This window comes from Strigops habroptila, chromosome 9, assembly GCF_004027225.2.
Source record: "Strigops habroptila isolate Jane chromosome 9, bStrHab1.2.pri, whole genome shotgun sequence".
In the NCBI taxonomy this organism is placed as follows: Eukaryota; Metazoa; Chordata; class Aves; order Psittaciformes; family Psittacidae; genus Strigops; species Strigops habroptila.
Window position 1 is genome coordinate 3186143 of NC_044285.2, and position 15135 is coordinate 3201277.

Consider the following 15135-nt stretch of genomic DNA (forward strand, 5'->3'; position numbering starts at 1 on the left):
GTGTTCAGAATTCAGTTGGACATCTCATTTGGGGTTGAAGTATAATTATGCTTGATGAGCACTAATAAGCAGCTTTCAAAATGAGACCAGGTTTGCGTCTCTCCCACTGTCTCCTGCGGGGAAACTGATATTCCTCACCAGCGGCTAATGCTGATTTTTATGGGACTAATCCAGACACGTCTGAGGCTACATAAAACCCACTTTGCCTTTGACTGCCTTTTTTTTCAGGGTCTTTTTCCGCCTGGGATGAGTTTTTATTGCTGGGGAGTTTTGTTCCTTGCAGGATTTCTCCCCACTGTGGGTCTCAGGATGCCTTTGCAGGATGCAAAGGGTGATTTGCCAAAACCAGGCTTTTTACCCCAAATTTTCCAGCCTCAAAAGGAAAGAAAACAAACATTGGAGGGGTTTTGACTGTACAGAAGGGAAACTTTGAATTCTCAGCCCCAAACTGACCCTAAGACTTGGGACCTTGGTGTTGGCTGGAAGCCTGGGTGCAGGTTGAAGCAGACGCTGCTGGTGCAGTCCCCAGCACAGATGGTGGTTGACGGTCGATGGTTGAACCGGTGTCGAGGTCGGCTCTGCTTTAGCACCAGCGCCTGCCTAGGTGGAGCTGCTTCTCTTCAAGCACCACGACCAGCCAGAAAACGCTGGATCCGGTTTGATCACCCAAATACCGCCTGCCTGCAGCTCCTGAGCAGAGCTCAGGGAAAAGAAAACCCACCCAAGCTGTGGGTTTGTGTTTGTTTTCCACGCTCCCCCTCTGAAATACCATGCCAAAGGTAAGCTCTCGTGGAGATTAGGCTTTGGCAAGTCTTGTTACACTGCCGAAACCTCCAGGAATGCCCGCGGTGAGCCCCAAGCACACCCTGTGCTGGGATGGGGAGTGAGGCCTGGCCCCAGCTTGCAGGGGGAATGTGGGGACACGTGTGACACTAACCCACAGGACACTCCCTTCTCTTCCAAAAACATCCCCTTCCCATGGGAGAGGCAGCGGAGCCCCTCTGCAGCCCCATGGGGATGTGCCTACCCGTTGCTCCTGCAGCCATCTTGCTGCAAACCCCAAAGCTGCTGCTCACTGGGCTCTGAACCCCCAAATTCCCAAGTGGGTCAAAATACTCCCAAAAGCTGAGGTGGTAAAGGAGAAAAACCCCTCCTGGCCCTGTCCCAGCACTGCCAGGCATGGCTCTGGGTTTGGCATGGGGGGTTTAATGGCCACCAACTGGCATTTGGGGGGAGAACCACCTTTAACTGGGAATGCTTGGTGCTTGGGCAGCTCTCCTGAGGTTTTTTGCCAAGCCATTTTACAGCAATTAAGGAGCTGCAGGTAAATAGCCAAGCCCCAGAGCCTGGCGAAGGTGCCAACCGCTCTGCAGTCAGCCCAGACCCAGCCACTGACTCCAGGCTGACCATGTTACAGCCCTAAATAGCTGCTTTTTGGGGGGATGTGGGTCACAGCAAACCTTATTTTTCTGGACACAGCAAGCGCATTGTGCAGGGAAGGCTTTCCAAGGATGCTCTCCACGCCCTTTTCAGGAAATACCACGCAGCTCCCTTCGTGCCATGCCAAAGTTTGTTATTTAATTGGCATAAATGACAGCCTCGGCAGGGGCATGCCGTGTTTTCCCTGGGCTGCTGGGTTCTATTTGGAAATCGCTGCTGGTTTGATCTTTACATCTCTCCACCTCCAGGCTCATCTCTCTCCCTGCTCCCAGTGCTTGTTCCAGTGCAACCGGGTTTGTTAGGGAGTGAAAATGCTATTGGGGGGGTCTCATCTTGTGATGTCCGTGGGGACATCACTGGACCTGGGATGAAGTAAACCAGTTGTATTTGATTTGATAAAGCATCACAGGGAGCAGACAGCCGCCATCCCTGCCTGGCGCCCTGGTGAGAGTCCAACTCCCAAGCCCAGTTTCAGCCCTGGAGCCACCATCCTCACAATAACAGCCGTGATTCCTCTGAGGGGGATCCGAAACATCCTCCCCCTGCACAGTGATGACACAGCCCCGGAGCAGCGCCGGTGTAACCGGCTTTTCCAACAGTGCTGTTCCAGGGTGGGGTTGGGTTGGCCCAGGGTTTATTACAGCTCCCGCTTGGCTCCAATGCTTCTTCTCAGTATGGTGCTCTTGGATGAAGCGGGATGGCAGCGGGGAACGGGAGAGGAGGAAGGGTTCCTACTCCATGTAAAGGATGGATACCACCAGGATGCACCCTTGGGGTCCCCAGCACCTTGTCCTTGGGTATAAGCCCTTTTTGCACCCCAAAACAGAGCAGGTGGGAGCCAGAACAGCCCCGGCACAGCTCCGCAGGAATGCAGCAGGAGCTGGAGCATCTTCCCATCCCACCACCCCTCGCTTGGGCATTTCCTTCCTTGCCCTGATTTTCAAAATAACAATAAACCCCAAAACTATTTGAGATGAGTGAAAAAGTCCCTTTTAATTCCAGACCAAGCACAGAGCCACTTTTTCTTTTAACTTGTTGATTTTCCCCCTCTATGAATGTCTGTGCTGGGCACGGCAGTCCCTGGAGCACCCTTCCAGGGCTGAGCTTCAATTGTTTCTAAACTTCCAGATCCATCTTTTGGATATTTTTACAGGCCTGAGCCCATCGTGGGCCCTTTCTTTCTGTTTCTTATTGCCATCATTTTTACCAGGATGACATTTTGACTGGTGTGGGAAATCTTCCTGCCCACTACACTGGTTCTGACAGTCAAGATTTAATCTTTCTGAGAGGAAGAAAGCATCAGATAGAAAAAACCCATCCAGATTTCTGTGAAATGGCAGCAAAGTGGAGCAGGAGGAGGCTGAGGGAAATCTCCAGCCCAACCTGGAGCAGCACAAGGACTGCGCAAGCCCTGACTGTCGCTGGACAGATGTTGGTCTAATTACAGCTAAAACCTCTGGTGCTGGGGATGCTCTGATACCCTGAGTGTGTCATCGCAGTCAGGCAGCTTCTCTAAGCTCCAATTTAAGTCCGTTTTGCTGCTGTCTTCAGTGTTTAGAAGAGATGCTGGATGGTAGAAAACCATTAGCACATCCCTGCTTGGTCATTGAATCACAGAGTGGCTTGGGTTGGAAGAGACCTTAAAGCTCATCCAGTTCCAAGCCCCTGCCACAAGCAGGGACACCTTCCACTAGAGCAGGTTGCTCCAAGCCCCTGTGTCCAACCTGGCCTTGAACACTGCCAGGGATGGGGCAGCCACAGCTTCTCTGGGCACCCTGTGCCAGCGCCTCAGCACCCTCACAGGGAAGAGCTTCTGCCTGAGAGCTCATCTCAATCTCCCCTCTGTCAATTTAAAGCCATTCCCCCTTGTCCTGTCCCTACAGGCCCTTGTGCAAAGCCCCTCTCCAGGTTTCTCGTCGGCTTCTCTAGGTATTGGAACACTACTCTGAGGTCTCCGTGGAGCCTTCAAACCCTGTGGTTCTGCCAGGGATCAGAGCATTTGGGACATTTGAAATGAGTTTCCCCATGTCTGGGTTGGTGTGGCCAGGGCTGGACACCAGCACGGAACTGCTGCTCATCCCCCATCTCCCTGCACCTTCCTCTCTGACACATTTGACATCACCTCTTTGCTCTGAAAACAGCTTAATCCAGATTGAGGGAGGAAAGGGAAAAGGCAGAGGCAGTATTTCTCTGTCCATCAGGGATCTCCTGGGAATTCACCCAGGGTTTTACCGGCTGCAGAGCTGGTGGCTCCTAAACAGTGTCAGTGGCATTGCCAGAGCCCTTGTGCTGCTGTGGCACATCAGCCGTGGTGATGCTGCTCCACAGCAGCTTCAAACCTTATTTTCTGCTGGCAAGCTTCACTTGTGTGCAGGATTTTACCATTAATACAACTGAAACCAAACCATCTGTTCACTAGTGAGCCTGGTGTTAATGTGACACCGAAAAGGACCAAGAGAAAAAGAGATTGTTTGAAAGGTGTGAATTATAAATGCAAAAAGACTGATTTCTCCTTCAGATTTACAAGTCCCTGGATGGGAGCAGCAACAGTGGCCAAGAGCCCCATGTTTTGCTGTGTGCGGGGAGGGAGCTGGGGTGGCTGCAGGAGGATGCTGGAGGCATCAGGCTGCCAGGCTGGTTTAAAGGCTGTTGTTAATGAACTGCTGCTAATGGGCTGGTGTTAATGGGCACCCTGATGGTGAGAGCTCCAGTGCTGGAGCTGTGCAGTGGCCGGAGCCAGAGCTGGATGGGATTTTTCTGCATGGGCTTTCACTGGCGAGTGAAGAGTCAAGCTGCAGAGTAACTCCCCGGTGCAGACGAGATCATGAACCACATCGCTTTAATTATACCAGTGCAAATTTCACTCATTTGGTTAAGCCTGGGAGCTACAGAAAGAGCTATTTCCAGGTGTGCTGCTTTAATTACCGTTTGCCCTTTATTAACCATGGCACGCAGCATGCCCGAGGTTTACAGCCACCAGCATCGCCATGGCCCCGCTCACGTCCCTGGGACACCGCTTGGGTCACATAAATGGGTTTTAACCTGATTTTTGCTGTAATCCCTGCACTGACAGGCCCTCATCGTGCAAAGGATAAACCCCCAGCTCCCACAGCCAGGGCCTGGTGGGGTTTATGGGGCAGCTCCCACCGGCCAATGTCCCCAAGCCAAGCAGCCACCCAGTTCCAGCACCCCAGGGGCACCTCTGGGCTTTGTGTGTTTGCAAACTGCCTTTTGTTTGCTTAAATTCTTGCATTGCAGCAGGCAGAGGCACAGCTCCCACTGCCCCCTCTGCCTGCAGGCAGGGACGGGGTGACGACCGCCCAGCGCCAGCGCTGCCATCCCACCCCTGCAAAAAATAGCAGCTTTTGGGTGCTTTATTTGCGCTTTCCTTTCCTGAACTTGCCTTAAAAAGACGCAGAAGGGTTCGGTTTTCAAAGAAACACCATTTAAATGACGTTCTTCCCTGCTCATCCAGCTCTCGGCTGTAATCTCATTGCCGCACGAAGCGCATGGTGCGTGGTGGGATTTGAACTGTAATTCATGGACCGACATAAACCTGCCAGGATTATTGTACATTTTATTGAGCAGAGTTTGAGCGTTACTGGTTCAGCAGCGCCTCTTTCTGTGCTGCCTTTGCAGCAGCTCCTCTTTAACCCCTCAGCTCACTAAATCCATTGCATCACCGGTGGCTCGCACTAATTCTCCAGCTTTTCAAATCATCCCAGGTAAAGTTAAAACGGAGCCTGTGACTTAGTGTACAGTCACTGCAAAGCACGTGAGGCCAAAGTCTGGTTTTCCTGGTAAACCCCGTGGGCTCAGCTGGGAAAAATGCCATCCAGGACATAAGGGGATACACTCTGAATTTCAAAATCATGCCAGTGGGAGACGAGGAATGCAGGGATGGAGGGCACTGACATGTGGGTCCCAGCACGACAGTCAGTGCTTGGGCAAGGCACTAACCCCCCTCAACTGCTATGCAAGGTGCTGCTGGGTTTTGTTGCCCATGGGGCTGTTGCAGTGGGGTGCAGTGGGGTGCAGTGGGGTGCAGAGCGCTCCCAGGCATGGATTTGGTCTGGTCTTCCTGGGATTTGCCCATTTTTCACCATCCAACATAGAGGTGATGGAGTTTTGTGTCCCTCACAGGCAACCTTTTTCCCGTCTTCACTCTCTTTGCCATCATAAAGCTTTTCCCACCATCAATCCCTAAACCTTCCCTGCCATCACCAGAGCCCATTCCTTCTTCTCTGTTCCCCATGGAGATATTTCCTCCCTCCTTCACAGCTCCTGCTGACAGTGGGCATCCCCCACAGACCTTCCCCAGCAGAACAAGGTCGATGTTGTGAGACCCAAGGGATGGGGTTTGTTTCATTTATCCTCACCTTTCCCCTGGCTTTGCCCCCTGCACCTCTCTTGACGTGCATCGCACACGTAGCAGGCACAAACCTCCAGCCCTGCTCATCCGTCTACACGCCTTAACCAATGAGAAACACAAGGAAAAGCCCATAAACGAAATGGGAAGTGAGGACTGGATTTGCAGCGTGCTTGTTCTAATGGAAACTATCCTTCACTGCTTAATCAGAAGAAATGGCCATGCACAAACCCATCACTTCTGCCCAGGCGGAGGGTGAGATGAGCCCTAATGCAAGCAAATGGGTCCAGTGTCCCCACATGGGGTGATTGATACCTACAGTGATACCCCAGGGGCTGCCCCAGGTGGGTTTTGCAAAGCTGTTTGGGGCTTGGGAAGGTGGGAAGGTGGTTGCATTCAGATGAATGAGGCTGGGGGCAGCCTCAAGGGACATGTGGAAGCATTTTGTTTGGCAGCAGAGGTTTGTGCCCAAAATACCCCGCAAATCTCTTCAGGGCTTGGAAGATAGATCCACTCTGGGAATCAAAGCTGCCCCAAGGCCATCACGGTGGAGGAGCCTGTGGTTGTAGCTGTAGGGCCTGGCAGTGCTCATTACTGGGCCCTGCGAGCCCCAGGGGCTGTGCAGGGACATTTCTGAAGCTCCGGTGTGATGCACGTGAAACTCTGATGTGATGAGAGTGAAGCTCGGTTGTGATGCGAGTGAAACATCACTTCGTTTTGGGCAGTTGTCAGCTTTCTGCTGGCCTCTGCCTGCACTGGCAGGGAGGGCTGTGGAACAGAGCATCATTGACCCACTCCTGAGCCCGGCCTTTGTATGTGGCACCACCTTCTCCCTAACAAAGCCTATTTTCTAATACCCCACGAGCTTTCTGCTGTCATCTGAATGGCGTCTGTGGGAGGCAAAGACAGTGCTCCAGCCCTTCTGCCCTGCCCATGGCTCCCCTTGTGCCCACCATGGCCAGGCTTGCCCGGAGAGTTCTGCTCCCAAATGCCTCCATCAGCCTTCCCCCTGTGAGCCCAGGAGGAACCCCAGTTTGGAGGTGCAGGAGGGGTGCTGGGGTGATGGGGGCACTGCGGAGGGTGCAGGGGAGATGCCCAGGGGATATGGGTGGCAGTGATGGGATGCAGGGGGAAGCACAGTGGGAGATGCCTGCGGGGATGCAGAGGGATGGGAGGTGGTGGGATGCCTGGGGGGATGCAGGGGAATGGGCATGAGGAGGATGCAGACAGGATGTCCAGGGGGCCGGTGCCAGGGGCTTGCAGCGGGGTGGTGGGTTCAGGTTGGCTGCGCAGCACGGGGCAGACCTGGGGAGCGGGGCCGGGGGATGGCTGAGGGGATGCTGAGGGGATGCAGAGGGTCTGCCGCAGGGGATGCAGACGCAGGAAGGATGATGCAGGGGCATGCAAAGGGATGGATGGAAGGAGATGCAGGGGGCTGTCGGGGGAGCAGCACAGGGCACGCAGGGGGGATACAGGAGAGTACAAGGGGTTGTCCATGGACGTACAGGGGGGGTTCCGGGGAGCAGCACCGGGGGATGCGGGAGGGTACAGAGGGGTTTGTTCGGAGACTTTCAGGGGACGCAGGGGGTTGACCAGGGACGTGCAAGGGACGTGACAGGAGTTGTCCGTGGAGCTGCACCGAGGCGCAGGGGGGATGCAGAGGTGTGCGGGGGGGTCCGGGGAGCAGCACCGGGCAGGCGGGGGGCTGCGGGGGCCGCTGGGGATGCCCGTCGGTGGGGCCGGGAGGCTGCAGGGGGGGTGCCCGCGTCCCGCCCCGTCCGCCCGTTTCCCCGTCGCTGCCGCCGGGCCGGGCCCTCCCCGCCGCCTCCGCCTGCCCCCCCCCCGGAGCATCCCCCCGCCCCCCCGGGCTCGGGGGCCGCTTTAAAAGGCGCAGCTCCGCCGCTCCGCCCAGCCCGGCTCCGCGGAGCGCACCATGCCCGCAGCAGCCGGCCCCGGCCCGGGGAGCGCGGCCGCGCCGCCGCCAGCCCGCCTCTGCCTGCTGGCCCTGGCGCTGCCGCTGGCGCTGAGCGGGCGCGGGGCCGCGGCCGAGCCCTCCCGCACTGTCTACACCAACCACTGGGCCGTGCGGGTGCGGGGGGGCCCCGCCGAGGCCGCCCGCATCGCCGCTGCCTACGGGTACATCAGCCTGGGGCAGGTAAGGGGCAGCGGCGGGCAGGTGCCGGGGTACCGGGAGCGGGGATGCATGGTGGGGGGGCTTGCACCGGGACCCTGCCGGCGGTCCCGGGGCCGGGAGATGGGGCCCGGAGCGGTCGCAGCGAGGCCGGTGCCGCGGTGCCGCCGGAGCGGTTTGCCCCAGGAGTGTCCGGGCAGCCCCGGCCCCGCTCCCACCGCACCGGTCCCGACCGAACCGGCGGCGGCTCCTCGGGGTACCCGGGCCCCGCAGAAGCTGCTCCCGCGGCGGCGGGGAATTGCTCAAGTTCCTCCCATCCTAGGAAGTTCTATTTGTGGATTTAACAAACTTTGGACTCTCTGGCCCGGGTTTATCGGAGGTTTTGGGAACACGGAGAACTTTTGCTTTCAATCCCCCGCGGCACACGGATGGCTTAAAGGCGACTTTCTGCATTTCTTTTCCTCTCTATTTCCTCGTTCTCTCTGTAAACCCGGCTGTGGGCTGGTGTCCTCGGAGCTTCCTCCGGAGTTATCACCCTGTGCTCAGCGCTTTTCTGGCTGGGTGGCACTTCAGGTTGTCTTCCTGCCCAAGGTGTCTCCTGGACTATAAATTATAACCTTGCTTTATATCGCAACCCTGCTTTTAAGTATAATTAAAGTCACAGTCTGCTGCGTAAACACGTTTTTGGTGGGAGGTTAAAGGCTGAGTTGAGGACTGTCTCCTGCACCGGTGTCTCTGACCTCCCATGGGGATCACTCCTCACATCCCACCTTCTGTCTCCTACCTGCCGTGCTTGGCTCTCGTCCCACCAAAGGGAAAATCACTTCTATTATTCAATACTTCTACCAGAGGGTTTGTGGTTGTGCAACCCAAAGGGCTTTTTGGTGTTTATTCCTCTTCAGCCAGAGAGTATCTTGATCGAGCTTCCCATTCTCCCGGTTTGCATCAGCCTAACGTCAGCTCCTGGTCTGGGGTTTTGCTGTGTCCCTTCCCTGCTGGAGCATCTGCTTCCTTCCCAGCATCCTGCCTTTCCCAGGCTCTTCCCTGTGACGTTGGAATCCTTTGGCTCATGGGCACGATGTGGCCCCTCCGGAGCATCCATCCCACCCCGCTGAGCCCGTTCCCGGGGCAGCCCGACGCAGGCTGGAGAGCAAGGGAAATATTTCTGCGGTTGCATCAGGGTGTTCCTGGCTCCCGCCTTTCCCGCGGATACCGGGAGCTCCTGCACCGCTGGGGCTTCCCCAGCTGCTCTCAGTGCCCTGCCTTCAGCATTCCTGCTCCACGAGCCCCACCGGCTTTTCCCGTGGGAGCTTGCCCAGGGCCAAACCCTGAGGAATCAATTTCCCTGCATGTGTGTGCTTATGGGTGATGTCTGCTGTGTGGTGCTCAGGGTTCGTAGCACTCTGAGTGTGCCTTGTTGGGTCCTCTGCTTGTGGAGCTGCTGGGGATGGCACTATTCCCAGTGGGATGGGCCTGATCCCTCACAAAACCAGCTGGAAAACCCTGCCTGAGGGCATATCAACCTGCCCTGGGGAGATGTTTGGGTGGAGGCAAGTGGCTAAGCCCAATGTGGCACGGGAGGAGGAGAGGGGGCAGTCACAGAGTGACCCAGCTGGGTGCCAGGGAGCCCTGTGCTGGTGGCTGGTGATGCCTTTTCCTCTGAGATGCAATCCCAGGGGCTCCTGACATGCTGCTGCCTGGGAAAGGCATCGCTGTGCTTTGCACACACAAGTGTCTGCCCCATGTCTGACCTGTCCCTGCATGTTTCCATGCCCAACCCATGCACCAAGATACTCTTAAACCCTTCCGGGTCACAGCAGAGTGACATTTCCCTTGGGGAATCATTTACGTCAACTTCTATTTAAGTGATGCAAACAATTGGACAAAAGGAGAAGCATTTACACCCCCAAACTCCTGCTCCTTCCTCCCCACAGGGCTGTGCTGGGCATGCAGGGACAGGCCCCGGCCGAGGGCTGTGCGGTGCTGGTGCCCCGGGCACTGCCTGCACCACAGAGCCCGTTCCTATCCCGGGAACAGGGTTCGTGTGAGGTTTTCCTTGTGCAGTGTCCAACACTGTGCAAAGGGACATGGGTTAGCAGTGGACTTGGCAGTGCTGGGGTAAAGGTTGGACTTGGTGATCTTAAAGGGCTTTTCCAACCTGGTTGATTCTGAGATTTTGGGAGGGTTTGCATGTCCTCAGCAGTGTCAGCTGCAGTGCAGGAGGTGGGCAGGGTTTATTTGGGTCTGGGATTGGAGCTTTCCTGGATTTTTGTCATTTGGGGAATGCTGGAATGATGGTGCTGGGCTTGGTCCTTACTTGACTGAATCCAGCATGACCATCTGAGAACAGCATTCCGGAAGGCAGGAGCTCAGTGGCTGAAGTCCTTGTCTCCAATGGGGATGTGTGGTGTCCCAAGGAGCGGAGCAGTCATGCCCTCCCCAGCTGGATCCATCCTCCTGGAGGACACCAGTGCCAACACACTGCATTTTGCAGGAAGGGGATGGTTTGGGTGAGATGCTCTCCTTTGCCACGTCTCATTAGCCACAAGCACTCTTGAACCTGCTCGAAATACTAATGGCTGTTAATGGCGCAGCGCGGGCGCTGGTCTCATCTCTGCCTGGCAATGCATGGGGAGAGCTGGGTGCTGCTGCAGGAGCATCTCCTGGGTGCCTCTTCCTGCCCTGGTGGCACCTGGATTTGGGGGAAAAGGGGAATGGAAAAGGAGATTGGGATGTAGCCCAAGTCCTTGCAATCATACCAATTAACACTGTGAAGAACTGTCTTTGTAGAGTGATCCCCATTGGCAAAGACCTCTGGAGATCTCTGGTCCGATCTCCCCCAATTAACTTTGAGGCTAAATCAGGCTGCACAGGGCCTCAGATGGGTGAGATCTGAAGATCTCCAAGGATGGAGATCCCACCACGTCTCAGGGCCTGTGTGTGTCCACCTTCCTTTATACCCAAATAGGATTTCTCCCCTTGCAACTCATTGGCGCATGCTTCAGCCATGCATCTCCATCTCTCTCTTAACCACCTGTGTCCCATTGGAGCTATGAGAAGCTCCTTCAGCTTCAAACTCTTCACCATTTGGCCAGATGACATTGGCAAGTGTGTGTTTTTGGAAGTGGAGCCATCAACACCCTTTGCATAGTAATGGTGGCTTTGCAGGGTGCAAAACATGTTTCCATCGCTTTGGCTTGCTCCACATGCAGCCCAGCTGAGCAGTGCTTCCTCTGCCTCCAATACAGGAAGAAAGAAAAACCTCTTTGTGTTTGTCGAGGTATTAATTCAAATTGCCTTGAAAAAATCTTAAATTGCCCCTAAAACTTCAGCCCAAAACTGCAAATCGATTGGGGAAATCAAAATTGACCCCTGGGGAAATGAGAAGCTCCTGTGTGTATTCTTGTTGTAAGTTAGGAATCTAAAAAACCAAGGTTGATGGTTGTAAATGCACTTGTGGAGGGAATGAGTGTTTGGAGCTGCTTGGTGTGGTCTGGTGGGCTTTGTAACTGCGGTTGATGGCAATCTGGACTATCTCCTGTGTCGTGGAGCTGGGACCTTTCAGCATGGGCAGTTGTCTTCTGGCTGGTCAGGAGCTGATGGGTATGATCTAAGTGGCCAGGAAGGATCATAGTCCTGCTGTGTGCTTCTTGGGTGTTCCACTGGGTTTTCCAGCTTCTCCATCCCTCTGGCCATAGGGCTATGGCCTCGCTGGTGCTGTATGGAAGAGAAAACCCAACTCCTGGGTGCCTCCAGTGCTCTCATCCCAGAGGCTGCATTGCAGAGCCCTCACTGGCCAAATGGGGAAGAGTTTGAAACTGAAGGAGCTACTCGTTGCCCCAGTGGGACACAGGTGGTTGGAGATGGAGGTGCACGGTCATCATGCTCCCTGTCCTGCTGATTTGCCTTGTGTGGTGATTTTGCATTAGTTCCAAAAGCCCTGTGCCTGCTCCTGAGCACAAGATTTCCCTAAAACATGGGGAGGCTGGAGCATCCTCCTTCTCTTTCCTAAGTATAAGTGGATTTGAGGAATGGGTTTTAAAAGCCAAATGCAGATTGCAACAGGCAACATGTAGATGTCAAAGAAAGTGCCCAGCTATGCTGTAATGCAAAGAAAAGGGTGGTGATGGGGAGAGGGAGGTTTGAATGAACTTGAGTGGAGACAAGTCACAAAAGCTCACACTAACAGAGTGAAATGACTTTCTGACATAAAAGGCAGAACAAACCTAATTGGATATTTAATGCTCATAAGATGCCCTGGCACATCTCAAGGTATCAAGTGTGATACTGGTGTAAGCAGTTGTCCTCATCTGCTTCAGCATCTGGTCCGGACAAACCTGTTTGCTCTCCCCTGTCCCGCTGCAGCCAGCCTTGGTCTGGCCTCGGGGAGGTCACCCTGGATCCTGGGTTGCAGATGGGGGCTCGTAGCGTGGTTCTCCCTGGACCTCTGAGCCAGGCACAGGGGCTGCTGCTGGCTCCCTGCAGCATCCAGCTCCTGGCCATGGGACAGGGTTTTTGGGGAGGAAGAAAACCAACCTCAGCTAAAAGGGTTATAGCAGAGACCAAATTTGTACCAAAACTGCGTGACTTGGGAGCCACATGCACTGAGTGCAACTCTTGGGTCATTCCCATCCCTATGGCGGTGAATCCCTGAGGAATGCTTTTTCATGGCTCCCTGGCTGAGTTCGCCCAGCTCACTGTGCATCCCTGGGACTTAATCTGTGCCTTTGGGATGGAAAAAGAGAAGTCGCAGCATCTCCGGCTGCAGCGCAGCCACCCAGGGCTTGGCAGGGTGCTGTTTTCCTGCAAGTGTGGGACATTTTGGCTCTGTGCAAGCAAAATAAGGGCAAAAACTTGTAACAGAGGAATGTGGGGCTTCCCCAGGCTGAAGGGAGCCAGTGGGGCTACCTTTCCCTGCTCACCTTCGCTCCCGGGCTGCACTTACTGATGGGAGGGACTCCAGGCATGTTTTACATCCCTTGGGAGGGATGGTTGGTTTGCTTGGAGATGATACTATTTTATTTGACTGCTGCTGCTGCTGTCCCTGACTCCAGGCTACGCACGTTCATATCCCGGGCTTCCCATGAGCATCCCAGTGTTAGCAGGGATCGCATCCACCTCTCCTTACAGGGCTGTTCGTGCTGCTGGGGTGGGGAGAGGCAGCAGGATGAGGCACAGCTCCCCCGGCTCTGCTGCAGCTGCTGAGCTCATCTTTAGCTCATTATTTCTGCCCGGGAGCTGATGGAAAGCAGTTTGCAAAGATGCTTTTAATGGGTGAAAACTCATAAAGATGTTTTTGGGGCTCTGTGCAGCGCCGTTTGCTGTGGTGGTGGCACCAGGGTTAGTGCCAGCATCCTGCATCCCATCCTGAATCCTGCTTTGCCGGGGAGCTTTGTGTGAGCAATGCAGCACAAAGGGATGTTGCCAGCACCAAAATGGGGAAAAACCATAGGTAAACCTATTTTTTGTTAAAGAAAACCCTCTCTTTTTGCAGATTGGGAGCTTGGAGAACTACTACCACTTCCACCACAGCAAGACATTCAAGCGCTCGACGCTGAGCAGCCGGGGACCACACAACTTCCTCCGCATGGACCCCAAGGTATGGGGCTGGGCAGCCCGGGGTCCCCCAGCCTCTTTGGGATGGGGGACCCTGCTTCCTGTTGTCTTGGTGTGAGTCAAGGGTGAGCCCAAGCATCTTGTGATGACATGTTCACTTGAACTGCAGCCCTGTGCGTGCCTGCGGTGACTCACTGGACATGGGGACATCCATCGGTGATGAAAAATACTTAGTGATTAAACACTAACATCTGCCTGAAAGCCAGGAGGAAGAAAAGTGTGTGGGGGGAAAGCCTTCCAGGATAGAAGGCTATTGCATGCTTGGGGTGTTGATCCAGTTGCCACAACACTTGCTGCCTCAATGGTTGCTATGTGTGAAATCCTTGGCAATAGCTCTGCATTGCTTTTTCCTAGAGCAAGCATCCAAAGGGATTTTCAGCACAGCTGAATTGACAAAAGTGATGGGGTGGGGGGGGGAGAAGACAGGGAGGGACAGGCACGACTGGGTGAGCTGCGGCTCTGCATCGGCTTTTCTCCTCCCTCAGCTCCACCCAGAGCCTGAACTGTGCGAGATGCTACTTCTGCACAGCAGGGGAAGGGTTCTTGTGCAGGGAGGGTTTGTGTTATGGGGAGAAGGGAACATCAATACAGAAGAAGCCATTGCAGTGATGGTGCTGGTGCTTGCGCCAACGCCCGACCACCCTTGGGATGCTCCTGGACACCTTTGGGATGCTGCTTCCCAAGGCATTTCCAACCTGTTCAGCACAACACATCCCATCTGCATCTCTCCAGACCCACACACCAGCCCTGCTTCCCAGAGATCTGCTGTTATATATTTGGACAGGGCCTGCAGCACTTCTCTGAGGAGCACACACGTGGTTCTGTCCCCATGGGGGAAACATCAGCAAGGGGATTGTGGGTGCCCTGGAATCATGCTGGGCTCTAATTAAAGCTCTTTGCCCTTGGGGAGGTGCACAGGCATCCCAGCAAATGATGAACTCAACTCAGCAATCGAAATACCTCCATTTAAATGAGTCTAGTTGTAATGCAAACCGAATCAATTGGCTTTTAGTCTTATTAACATTTACCTTGCCTTGCTCTATGGACTGCAAGCTAGAGCAATTAGCTCCTGTTCTCTTAATCCTTCGTTATCGCTTGGAGTTCAAGACCTTTTGGCATTTGTTGTGCGTGAGAGAGGGGCAGAGACATTTGCAAATTGTTTTGGAGATGTCTTGGTATTCGGATGGCACCGGCTTAGCATGTGCAGCGCAGGAAAACATCACCTCCAGGCATAAGGAAACAGAACTGGAATAGTGAAAATTGAAACAAATCTTGCAGAAATCCCAAAGAATCAGCAAATCCAATGGTTTGCAGATGTTGGGTGGTTCGTGCCTTCCAGGGGCTATTGTTTCCAGCATGTTGTTTAGCAGTTTGCTTTGCCATGGGGGCTGGTGGCACAAGGTTGGGCAAAAGGACCATGGCCAAGCTCCACATCCCAAGGATGCGGGTGGCTGGGGAGAGGGAGACCAGTGAACATGGTGCAGCACCTAGGGCTCTGGTCCCTGTGGGACCACTCTGCTGCTGAGCTCCCCTCTTGCCCCAAGAGGACCCCTATGGCTGGCAGCTGCTCTGTTTGGGG

General features: G+C 54.7%; 1 protein-coding gene across 2 annotated transcripts in view; it reads left to right on the forward strand.

The window, feature by feature from the left end:
* Positions 1–7407: 7407 nt before the first annotated feature.
* The window catches only part of PCSK6 (proprotein convertase subtilisin/kexin type 6), a 35874-nt gene continuing 28146 nt past the window's right edge, over positions 7408–15135 (forward strand). Inside the window, exons 1-2 of one of the 2 annotated variants that reach the window (XM_030497571.1) lie at positions 7408–7471; positions 13435–13539. In XM_030497571.1, the coding sequence (XP_030353431.1) occupies positions 13528–13539 (12 nt within the window). In that variant the 5' untranslated portion in view covers positions 7408–7471; positions 13435–13527. Of the gene's footprint in view, positions 7472–7808; positions 7965–13434; positions 13540–15135 lie in introns of those variants that run through there. The other variant, XM_030497570.1, reaches the window with a different exon arrangement.